Here is an 11,987-nt window from a genome sequence, read left to right on the forward strand (position 1 = left end):
AAACTGCACTGCAACTTATATTAATACATGATACCGAAAGATCAGGGATGTGTCAAGTATTCACACAAAAAAACGTAGCTAAATCATTAAGGTGTGAAAAATGAGTCTCCAAGAAACAAAAATAACTACATAGTTCTATTTGTCTCATTCTTGGTTTTCATCTCTTGGGGCTCTTGGTCCTTGTAGACAATCACTCTGCTGAGCTCCATTTAACAAGATGAAACACACCGATAAAGTGATTGCAACCACATGGCGTCATTAGCGGCGTGCATATGGAGTAAATGTGTCAACCAGCATCACCGTGCTGTGGGGGGACAAGAAGAAACCTTAAGCGTTAATGGCACTGTTTATAAAACACCACGACCCAGCGGCAACTACAAAGACGCCAAAGACGCCGAGTGTTTCTTCTGTGTGAGGTCCGGACTGCTGTCCTTCATGTGTACACACATATTTCACTGTTTGGCAGCACTGCACAGCAGATGACATCAATGTCAGCGCGACTCTTTGATACACATGCTGCATGTCAGAAAATACACCAATTTATGGCATGAAATGAGGCAATTACACTTCTGTTTTTCACCAACATTTTACTATGTTTAGATCACAATAAACATGCTGAACCTAAAACATACATACAATCATGCTATGAAGTTTAGCTGGAGTAAACTTGCCACTGCCTGTCAAACATATAGTGACACTTTTAAAAAAACGCCACTTTGTGCCATAAGCTTCAATCTGCAGCGTTCTGTGTGGACATGGAGGGCTGCTGGTAAATGTAGTGTTCTCTTTAACAGGGTTCTTCCACGGTAGCGCCAGGGGCATGAGCTCAGGACACACATGGCACTGAGGGACACCAGAGCGGTCCTACCAAATCCCGTTAGGTAAGCCTGGGTTAGTGATTCCACGCTGCGAGACACTGGCTAGCAGATCCGTCACGTTCCCACTACATCAAAGGAAAGTACTGCGCTGCTTCCCCCCTCCCCTCCTCCCACCCACACCCCCTCTTTCTCGCCATGAGGATCTGCAATTGAGGGTCCAGAGGGAGGAAAAAAAAAAAAAGAAAAAAGTCAACGGGAAAAGGAGAAAGAGCTGCCTCCACCACAACAGCAAAACTCGGATTAGAAAATAAAAAATCGGAGATTGTATTCGTTCCTCACCTCGAGCTGTTCCATGGACCATGAGACTGTTCTGACACAGATCAACACAGTCAGCTGAAAAATCTCACTCCAACATCTGCACTATCACAACAAAAGAGTGAACAGTTGTGCCTTTATCTTATTCATTTAGGAGTTTATTTAAGGGGCTTATGTTGGATCTAAAGAGCTCAGAAGCTGCAGGATGTATTAAAATAAACAAAAGAGACTTTTTCATATGACAACAGCAGCTTGATCTGAAAATAGCTCCCAGGTCATTTAAAAATATTCACAGTCCATCACATGCACGTTGATCTTTATTTAGAAGCTGTCATTTCAAATCCTCACAAGAGCTAAAAAGGCTGCAGGACCACTTATCGAAAGATAAGACAAAACCTCTCAGAGCAGCGAACAACTTCTTCCACACATCAAAACTGCAGCGATGACATCCTAAATGCTTTGAACATGATACTCTGCAACCATTATCATCACTACTATTATAGGCTATCATCATTATGTGGACCAAAAGCAGGTTTCATGAGGGATACACAATCTTCATATTCGTCCTTAGTTTTACACAATAAAGCCAAAGTTTAGACCAGAATTATGGGTCATTATATGGAAACAATCTGTTCACACTATCATCATCTTTCATGCAACTGTTAATGCCATTAGAGATAAACTGGTGTTTTAAGATAGCAGAAAAAACAGCATCCAACTAAGTAACAGATCTTATCTTCCCTTTGTTGCCTTATTATGGCCAGGTTTGCCTCCCCCAATGATCCAAAGGGCATGACCTGATTTAAGGCTTGTCACAACAGATTATTTGTCCAGATAATCCTCAATAATGGGTTATCAGTATGATTATGCTACTGCTCCTGGTCAAAACTTGTAAATATAAAGAATGTTTGATATTTATGATCGTCATGTAGCACTGCCACAGATGGATAACCTACAACAGCCAATGAGAACTGCAGACCAGGCAGCGACAATAAACGTCTACAATTTGATTTTTGGTTGAAAAATACACCAGGACAGCCAGCTAAGAACACTGATTGTCCTCCATATTCATTTTTCTTCTAAAGTCACGTTTCATCAAGCATTTCTGTGAGATCTCATGTTCTGGAGTCTCTACTGTAAAGTCTTGCCATCTGACTGAATCCTCGTGTGTGTGTGTGTATCTGAAGGATTGTTATAATAAAAAGCATCCGAAACTGTCTTTACGTCTGTGGTCTATCATGTTATAAAGAGTTGAAAACTGTCTAGTGTGTAGCCAGTGTAAGGCTATGTTCATACTGCAGGTCTTAATTCTCAATTCTGAATGTCAAGTTCCAAAAAATGAGATATGTATCTGATCTAGAACCACATATGGAAGTGGCCTGAATCTGATATGAAAATATCAAATTCAGTGTGATATGTCCTTTCACGCTGTGAGTAAAAAATCAGACATGAGTCAGAGAATTGGGTCACTTTTAACTGCAGTGTGAATCTAACCTAGGAAACTTTGGTTTGTGTAAATTTGGGCACCCCCTGTGGACAAAGCTGTATTTTTACCCTTGCAGATTTTGTTTTCGCATATGTAGCTGGTTCTTCTTGATTAAAAAAAAACAACCCATTCAGATTTATACTAACCATCAAATGTGTCACTCAAAGATAATCTAAACTGTAGGAAACGTAAACATAAGTTTTTTCACTTTGTTTGACACCTACCCATGGCAGTGGCTAGCAGAATTGAACATAACTTTATAGAACCCATCTCTATTATTTCTAATAGTCTTTTTTGCTTTGGAAGGTCACAGAGACGCATCAATGCTAATTTCAATAAGTTTTGTACCCAATTGAAAACTCCTCACAGAAGCTTGTACACAAGCTTCTTCTTCTAGGAAAGTAACCAAATGAGACTTAATACAGATAGATATCTACATGGGAAATTTGATTTATGATTATTCATTTACTCAATAATACTTCTGATCAATTTTAATATCCATATTAAAAACAAACATGGATTTGGGATAGCTTGCTAAAAAACTAATTCCCAGTTTTCTGATTATATAGTTAAATCATTTCTAACTTCTTAATTCCAAGAAATAGGCTTTTTGTACAGTTTATACAAGGGCTGTCAGCATTTATGTATTAATCCCAAAGAAAATAAGGTTCATAACAAGGGCATTCACATTTTTTAACTGCACGCTTTATAGCTTCTTTAAGCACACCCTGGTTAGGCCACTGTCTGCAGCCACATTGATGCAAAATAAGTACGCCTCTCCTCAACATCTCATTTCACTTTTAATAAACTAGCAGACAGCTCAGCGGTCAAGCCACAAGTCATCGACACCTTGTGCACTTTTTTAACCATCGCTTCTGCTTCCTTTTCCAATCCATAACCAGTTCCATCTTACATGGTAAGGTGTCATCATCTTTTGCCAACCTGAGGTTCTTGATTTCTTTCAAATTAAAAGCAGGTCGGGGGCTTCCCATGACTTTGGGGTATTCTATCTGGGTAATCAAGCTAAAAAGAAAACATACAAAGCAAGGGCAGATGCTTAGTTGAAATACTTCTAGCGGCATCAAAGAAGGCCCTTGCAAGACGATGGTGTAAGGATGACCAGAAATCAGAGAAACTGGTTGGACATCATGGCAGAGCTACATGATCTGAAGAAATTTACACATGCTTTAAGGCTTCAAGAAGATTCAAGCTCCTGAAAATGCAGAAAATTAAAATACCTTCACAAATGTGAAGATTACAATAATAAAGGCTAAATGAACACTGTGTTCTGACAACAAGATTTGTATTCTGTTTGTTACTGAAAGAAACATAAAATATAAGTTAAAAAAGCAGGTCTCTATGCAAACAAGAAGATTAACCCTTTGTTTAACAAAGTACAAAAATCCTAAGTGATTTTGCAGTTTAAATGCAATATAGTTAAATTTCAAAATATGACCAAAAAAAGACATTTATCAGGATTAACCACTGAAATCCTGATTTTAATCACAATCAAAAACCTTAATAGTTTGACAGCCCTGGAGCTCTGCTTCCTGAAACATTACTACAAATTTTCAGAAAGATAAAAAGCCTCCACAAGCTGAGGTGTTGCTCATCCACGGTGAAAAAATGTATATACATCTGCAAACTTCCGATTTCCTGCTTCCTCAGTCCAAACCCCCCCTTCTTTCTCACTTGAGGTGTAACTTTGGACAAGATGATAATAAATGTCTGAAATCATAGAGCATCATTAATTACTTAGGCACCAGCTCTACTTAGGATGCAAAATGAACACAACTCACTTTTGCTCCTTAAAGTGAAAGATCTAAATCACGTTATCACCTCCCAGATCACCGCAGCTCTTGGCTCAGGATACCCTGCAGACTCCACATCCTGACACCACTATAGGTTTACACAACCAGCAGGGTTTTCATAACACACCCTTGCCTCTTTGAGGCAGTCACATTGTTTCAAATCCACATGAATGAGGAAGCGAACACCATTAGGCATCTTGACACCTAAAAAAATCTCAGCCCTCTTGGTGGAGGAAACCTATCAAGCTGGAAGCCGTAAAAATCTGCTGACAATCAGCTACTCCCTACAGCTCCATCATGACTGGACGGCATGTGCAGGAATGTCATGGTCAATGGAAATCAATCTAAACTACTGGGATCGGGGGCGGCGGTTTGGGGCTGGGGATGGAAGAGAATGAAAGAGGGAATGTGCCTTTGATCTGGGTTGAAAACTGATCCCAGGCCTGCAGATATACTGTGGCTACGAGCTGACATCAGTGAGAAAGCCAGAGGACTCATGTACCGTGATCCCTCCACCAAGCCTTGGCTCTTTTTATTGGATAAGTGAAAGAAACGTATATAATATGACTACCGTTTTATTGAAGACAGGGTGAGGAGGGGGAAATTGGGCGAAGAAAAAAAAAAAAAAAGCAGCCATGGTAAATGAAATGAAAGCGTGGCTATAAAAGTTTTGGCAGCACATGAGCTGCCTAACTGCCTGGCCTAATTCATGTGCAGCGAAGGGTAATTTCCTCTCATACAGTCAGCTGGTCTCCATACAGACCTCTGAGAGCTTTTTCGGTGCGTTTGATGGAATAATTGATAAAATTAACCAGAAAACAAGCCATGGAAGGAGAATTTTTTGAGTATCACTTCCACAGTTTGGTTGAAAAATATCCTATTTGTACCGAAGAGGGCGAACCATGAGGTAACCAGGATAAGGTTTTTTCTCCAAAATGTCACATACCTTCACCCTCTGCAGCTTTGGCAAAGGGGAAGCAATGCAATTTTAACATCATTCCGTGATAGAGTTGCGTGTGAATGAAGTTCCTTTACACACAGCATGTGGCATCTGCCCCCGACAATCACATCTGCCCACGAAAGCCGATTCTTATAATAACACAGAAGTCACATTTCACAACTTTACCCTGATGAAACTAACGCGTATGAGCTGCAAAAGCACAAACAACCCAGAGCTTTTGCTCCCCTCTCTGCACCATCTAAGTGTGATTTTAAACTCCAGCCAGACTGAGGCTGGTCGTGACCCAGAGACGTGGACAAAACAGGATTAGAGTGGACAGCTGCTGGAGTGCCCTGCGTTTTATGTCTGTCTTGAGAGGAGAAATTTGCAAACGGGACAGACACAGGAAGCCGCCAGCGAGCGAGAGAGAGAGAGACCTGCAGCTGGCTTGAAATTAATACGGTCACATAGGGACGATATCTGCAACAATAGCACGCCACCCCTGGACCGCACCACCAGCTCTTCTGCAGGGACGTGATGTTGTCTTTAGGTCTCCTCTGTCTGTCATGCTGGGATAATTAGAAGGCTTACAGGGTCATGTAGAAATGCAGCACTTAAGATTTTAATAAGATGAGAAATACTGTTTATCTCTTGTGAATTTTGAGGAAAGTATAGCAGGCATTTAGTCTCTGAAGTGCTGCATATGGTAGTCAAGGACAGAAGACCGTACAAAGCTGGCACAGAGACACCACAAAGCAACTGTGGCAACTAAGCCTGTGGTTTAAGGGAACATTTTTTTGTGTTTGGTGAAGTTTGTTGGTTATCATGTTGAAAAGTGTAGCCATACCCAAAATGCTTTATCTTTTTTATCAAAGTTATTTTACTATAATCTTAAATCCAAAATTTCAGCTTCAAGCTGTGCGACAGTCACTCTTTTCAAAAATCGCAACAGAATGCAGAGCATTTTAAGAATCTGTGGCAAAATTTCAGGTTCAACCCTTCATGACCTAACACAGTTGAACAAAGTTGGACCCTTAAATAAGGCTCAATCGATCCCTGCTGATCACAGCCATCCTTTATTTTCTGATTTTAAGCTGCTACCATCCGGTCACAGAGTCAGCCTGCCAGCATGCAGGACAAAAAGGCTCAAAAGCATATTTGTCCCTGCCTGTGTTGTTCATAACATATACATCTACTGTTGTATTGCCTCTTGAGCTTCTATCTATTGTGTTTTGATGCTGTATTTATGATTGGTCTGGATGTATGTTTGACTGCTGGCTGCAAACAAATGCCCCTCACAAGAATGCATTTCACAGAGAAGGTTTTCTTTGCCTAAGAAGCCTCCAAAAATCTAAAGTATATGATATGATGCCATTTTCAAATCAGCTCAAAGTTTATGTAAAGATTTCACATGTATTTTGGGAACTTAATAGCTCACTTTCATCCTATCCCGTGCTTTCTATCATAACTTTTTGTTTGTATTTCACCAGGCTATACAAGAAATAGTTTCAGCTAAAGGCAATATCTCCTAACTTCTAATTTAAATTCCCCCCAACAAGTCCCAAACAGATAAATAAATGCACTGTGACTGAAGAGCTGCTCTCATCAAGAGTGTCAGAAACATAACAGACGTGTTGTTTATCAGGTAAGTAGAAAATTCAGTAAGTAGGACTTTAAAAAAAAAATCAGAGCACAGCAGAGACTGTGGGCAGGAGATGCAACAGGTTGCTTTAATCCCGAGTCTTGCTGCTCCATTCAAATTCACCAGACTCTTCAGCATTTCTATGACAGAGTTTAAAAATGCTTTTATTATCCGGCCACAGTTCCGGTCTTAAACTGAGATATGTGAATCAGTGCCTAACCCTGCAGGTCCCACATGAGCAGGTGCAACTTTAACAGCTTGTTGTGTCTTTCTATTCAACAAAGCAAAAGTATTTTTTTTTAGAAACAGCATCAGTCATAGCCTTAACAGATGTAAGAAAATAAAATATTTTATGTCTTGATCATGCTCACAAACTTGAATTGATTTCGTCCTGTCATCCATGCTTTAATTAAAATGGTCAATGATTTATTTTATGCAGTCTGACTGGTTGAAATTAGCTATGTACCCTTACCACAACAATCCCAAAAGGCGTATTGCTTTTCCACTACTTATTTACTGTTCTCATTTTCATAACTTTACCAACAGCGTCAATAAATCAAACAATTAACTGACTTGGATAGGAAATAGTATGCACTGACCGTTCTTGGCATGGGCGGAGAGAGGGAGCCGTTGTTCATGTAAGAAGAGTCGTTCATGTTGCTCATCATGATGTAGCCTGGGTAGCTCGGGTATGGATGGCCTTTACCATACAAGTCTTTTCCTGATTGGAAAAAAAGGGACACTTCTTAGTCTGTGCTTACACTTATATTCAAACCACAGCTTTCTGAATTCCTTACCTTAACAGAGCTTTAAAACATATCAGTCTTTCATGTGTTTGAGCCAGTATAATCAGGCTGGTAACAGGGACAAAGTTGGCCTGCCTGTTCTGGCGCTGCAATGATATCACTGCGGATCGTTTTAACCCGTGCCCCATTTCTCCTCGGCCTTTTGTTTGTGCCCTTTCTTCCCGTCTTGGAGAGGAGGGTCGTATTATGCAGAGGAACAATGGAGCCCCTCTGTGCCAATTAGCACCAATTAGAAGAACATACAGACTGTGTCAAAACAGGAGACGCCCCAACTGTTCCTCTACGCCTTTGACCTAAGAGGGGGAGGCTTTGTGCAAGAGGAGGCCTCAATACAGAGCCACTCGCCACTCAAATGCACGCTGCTTAATAAGAGTAAAGGGGGGGGGGGGTGTTTGTGGTACACAACCTGATGGCAACACGGATCTTGTTCTAAAGGAAAAAAAAGCCTCTGTTTGCTTTAAGGGGTCTTATTCAGGAGTGAAAGGGGAACAAAGAGGAGACACACTCCTCTTCAGAGTATAATGATGACCTGCAGCAGCAGGGTCAGACTACAAAAGCCAGAAAGCAATGAGCCTGGAGCGGGAGCAACATGTTGCATGTGACTGATAGATGGGGGGAAGTAGTTTATAAGGAGAATTGCATAATAAGAAACACAAGAGCATTTTTGTGAATTATTTAAATTCTAGCCTCACTCTACAAGTGCAGTCAAGATTATTCCTAATAAAAAACTCATCCTTATCTTTTTTTAATCTTTGTTATGCATTTCTGCAGGAACCCACATCAATGAGGGAGGTAACAGGTAACATGAAGGTGCAGCATGTCCTGACTAGACTTGGATGAGAGATTATGAGTCTGAGAGGAGCAGAAACAGGGGCTCTGATAAGAAAAGGACCAACAGTTCAAAGTGTGATCACTTCTGTGTGAAGGCAAAATAGGTGGCACTTTTCACACCCTTACCTTCTCAAGCTCCAGCGAATTATCCTAAAAATCTTGAGCTTTTATTACAGCTAAATGACATGCTGGCCATGCTAAAAGGCGTGCTGATTTAACAAGCTCTTTGCTCAAGGCTGTGTCACTTACCATCATCCGGATGGTCTCTGTGTTTTTCATGATATGAATCTTGCGGTATTTGGGACTGTCTAGCTGCCTGTAAGTAGAAAACAGGAAGAAATAACATACATAGAAATGATGGTGAATCAATTAGGAGGGTTTTCAAATGCAGTTACACACACAGACATGCTGATACGGTCAGACACCCACAAATACAACTGGGACAAATGCCGTCCCTATTGCTTGTCACCAAGGCAGAACAAGCTTGCACACACACAAACACAGTACTATCTATAGAGGGGTGATGGAGCGGCCTGCATCAAAGCTTCAAAAGAACCACTTAATTAAGCTTCATGTCCTTAAGGAGCTTACAAATTAACTTGTTCTCAATGCCATAGGACCACTCTCATTTTCATGTCTCATTTTAAGCCTTCTTCTAAAATTCTAATAAATAGAAAACATATCAGTGTCATGAATTAAAAGCCTCTCTGTGAAAGTGAAATAAAAGCGTCCCATAAAAAAGAAAAAACATTGGAGATGGTTTTGTCTCCCAAAAAAAGGAAAAATCTCCCGCTTTTTCGCACATCTATTTCCTCTCTCTTTACGAGAAGGAGGACCTCTTTTTGGAGTTCAGACCCCTCAGGATGGCTTCAAGCAGAGCGAGGGAACTTCACTGGATTCTTAATTAACATTCTGCCTCTGTCTCGTGCGTCTCTAGGACATTTCCGTGGTGAATGTGCACAGGCTCTTTCAGGATGCACCCAAAATTTCATTAACACCGCGGTTAATGACAAAAACAGGCGGGTAACTTTGCGGTGGGGAAGCTGCAGCCTGCATCCTGAGGTCAGTGCACGAGTAGGAAGAGGCAGGAAAAATTAAAAACAACTGTGATGCCTTGAATGTTATCTTTATAGGAGCTAATGTAATACCAGCTTTCATAAAAGCGGCAGAGAAATAATTTTAGAGGCATTAAAAATTCATTATTTATAATTCTTCCATTGAGATTCTATGCATTTACATACACAATGAATTCAACACATTAATACATAGAAAAATGTATCCCGATAGACCTAACTCACCTTCTTCAACCCAATTATTACGAATGGAATAAAAATTCAGCTGTCTCTTTTTCCTTCTAACCTAAATGCTTGCAAAATAACTTCTGGTCGATATAAAGCAGACACAACAATTATTATGAGAATGGCATTGGAAATGCATGCAAACACATGACTTTCCCTCAAATAAAGATGTTTTTTCTATGGCATTTTCTATGAAGACATTTAAGGAAAAAAATTTGTATCAGTGAAAAGATTTTATGGCGTTGATGCTGAACATATTTAGCTGATGGTGAGCTGTGGGTGCAGCCCAGCTGATACAGTTATTAGCCTACTTGTCACAGGCCCCATTTACTCATCATAAATTATTCCTCTGCTATATTTTTTCTTTTAAAAAATAAGAACAAATGTAGCTTTAATAGATGGTCAAATGTGCTAACAGGCCTTTGGCAGAGTAAGGTGTACAGGGAAATGAATGGAATCTGGAGCACACTGGTCTGCGGTGTAAGGTGTTAAAAGCTGTTTGAATTCATTTTAAATAATATACATAAGAAAGCACCTTTATTTTGCCCTTTGTGTTTGAAATAAATTTTAGTTAAAAATGCTTCAGCTGCATTGTCAAAAATGAGGATATTTTCCCAAAAATATTAGTCAATCTGCTCATTTTGCACTACCCAGAAATCTCTGTCAACTTCAGACTAATTTCTGTGAAAGGCTCTGTAATATTAAAAGAAAATTGGGTCTTAAAAAGATAAAAAGGATTTCTAAAAAAAAAAAAACTTTGTTTACAGGCCGATGCCGGCTGTCTCACCCTCTCTGCAGGAGTTCAGAGTTGATACCCACCTCGCTCTCCTCTTCCTCATCATCATTCACCACATCAGTGAACACACAACGTTACTCACATCGTGGCTGTTGCTGTTGGGGCTGCTCTCTGACTCGTTGACCAGAGATGACTTGATGTCTGCCAGGTCTCCCTCTTCCTCTGAGTGGCTGAGCTCGGCGAAGATCTGCTCTTTATGCGGGTCTCCTTCGTCTTTGAACGGGATCATTTCGTCTGTGGCGCACAGCTCCGGGTCTCCACCACCGCCTGATAACTGTGGCATTTTTTTTCTGTTTATTTACTCGGTTTGTTTCACAAAGAAAAGCTCGGACGCCAGTACTGTCTGAGACTACAAGTCCCACTTAAAATCCCCTGAGTGGGAATACGTCCCTCTGTTTCACCGGAGTGCAGACCGTGAGTCACTTGGAGAGGAAGCGGCGTGCAAACACGCTGCCGGTGTGTTTTCGCTGAAGCAACAGGAGGAGTGCGTCTGTGGTCGGCGTCCTTTTTTAACACGAACGTCTCAACTATAAATGAAAGACACTCGGACCCGAAAACTCAAGAAGTGACGGGTCTGAAGGGGGGTCCAGCGCACACTTTAAAGTCATTAGAAAAAAATAAAAAAAGGGAAACACACCACGAGTTAAAATCTCATCACTAGTCGTTTTCAGTCAACCTTCGACGGAAATGGTCCGGTACAAAAAGACTTAAAGTCATTTATAAAAGTGGGGAAAATAAGTCCTCTCTGGTCCAGTGAAGAAGCCGTAGTGTCCTTAAAGTGGCACAAAAAGTATGCTAACAAAACCAAAACACTGTCTGGAGGTGAAAAAGGTGGCTAACTGATGGATGTGAAGAAACAGTTTAAACACTTAAGACGAGACGACAAGAAACGATGCGAGCCTCTTTCATGCTTCAAAATACATCCTCACAGCTGCTCGGATGAGGAGGGATAAAAGCAAAAGTCATAAAACAATCAGAAAAAGAAGATAGAGAGGAAAAACGTCGTGGACCGACTTCCCACTGCACCCCGCACTGCTTCCACAGTGTAATGTATCCAGTGTGTGTTGGTAATGTAGCCGTGCTCCCTCCCTCCTCCTCCTCCTCCTTCTCCCTCTTCAGTCATTGGGAGGAAGGAGAGATGAAAGGGAAGCCGAGGCTCTGATTGACACCGCACCGATTGACACTCCTCCTGAGAGAGAGATTTATACACAGCTCACAACAAATGGGTAGACAGGAGGGGGAGA

The 11,987-nt window shown here is 40.9% G+C and overlaps 1 protein-coding gene across 3 annotated transcripts in view; it reads right to left on the minus strand.

Annotated features, from left to right (window-relative positions):
* The window catches only part of lef1 (lymphoid enhancer-binding factor 1), a 58,069-nt gene extending 46,287 nt beyond the window's left edge, over nucleotides 1-11,782 (minus strand). For all 3 annotated transcript variants that reach the window (XM_041785972.1, XM_041785971.1, XM_041785970.1), the window contains exons 1-3: nucleotides 10,826-11,782; nucleotides 8,899-8,965; nucleotides 7,612-7,733 (exon numbers count right to left, since the gene is read on the minus strand). In XM_041785972.1, coding sequence (XP_041641906.1) covers nucleotides 7,612-7,733; nucleotides 8,899-8,965; nucleotides 10,826-11,026 — 390 coding nt within the window. In that variant the 5' untranslated portion in view covers nucleotides 11,027-11,782. The remainder of the gene's footprint in view (nucleotides 1-7,611; nucleotides 7,734-8,898; nucleotides 8,966-10,825) is intronic.
* Nucleotides 11,783-11,987: the final 205 nt, after the last annotated feature.

Source organism: Cheilinus undulatus, linkage group 4 (assembly GCF_018320785.1).
Source record: "Cheilinus undulatus linkage group 4, ASM1832078v1, whole genome shotgun sequence".
In the NCBI taxonomy this organism is placed as follows: domain Eukaryota; kingdom Metazoa; phylum Chordata; class Actinopteri; order Labriformes; family Labridae; genus Cheilinus; species Cheilinus undulatus.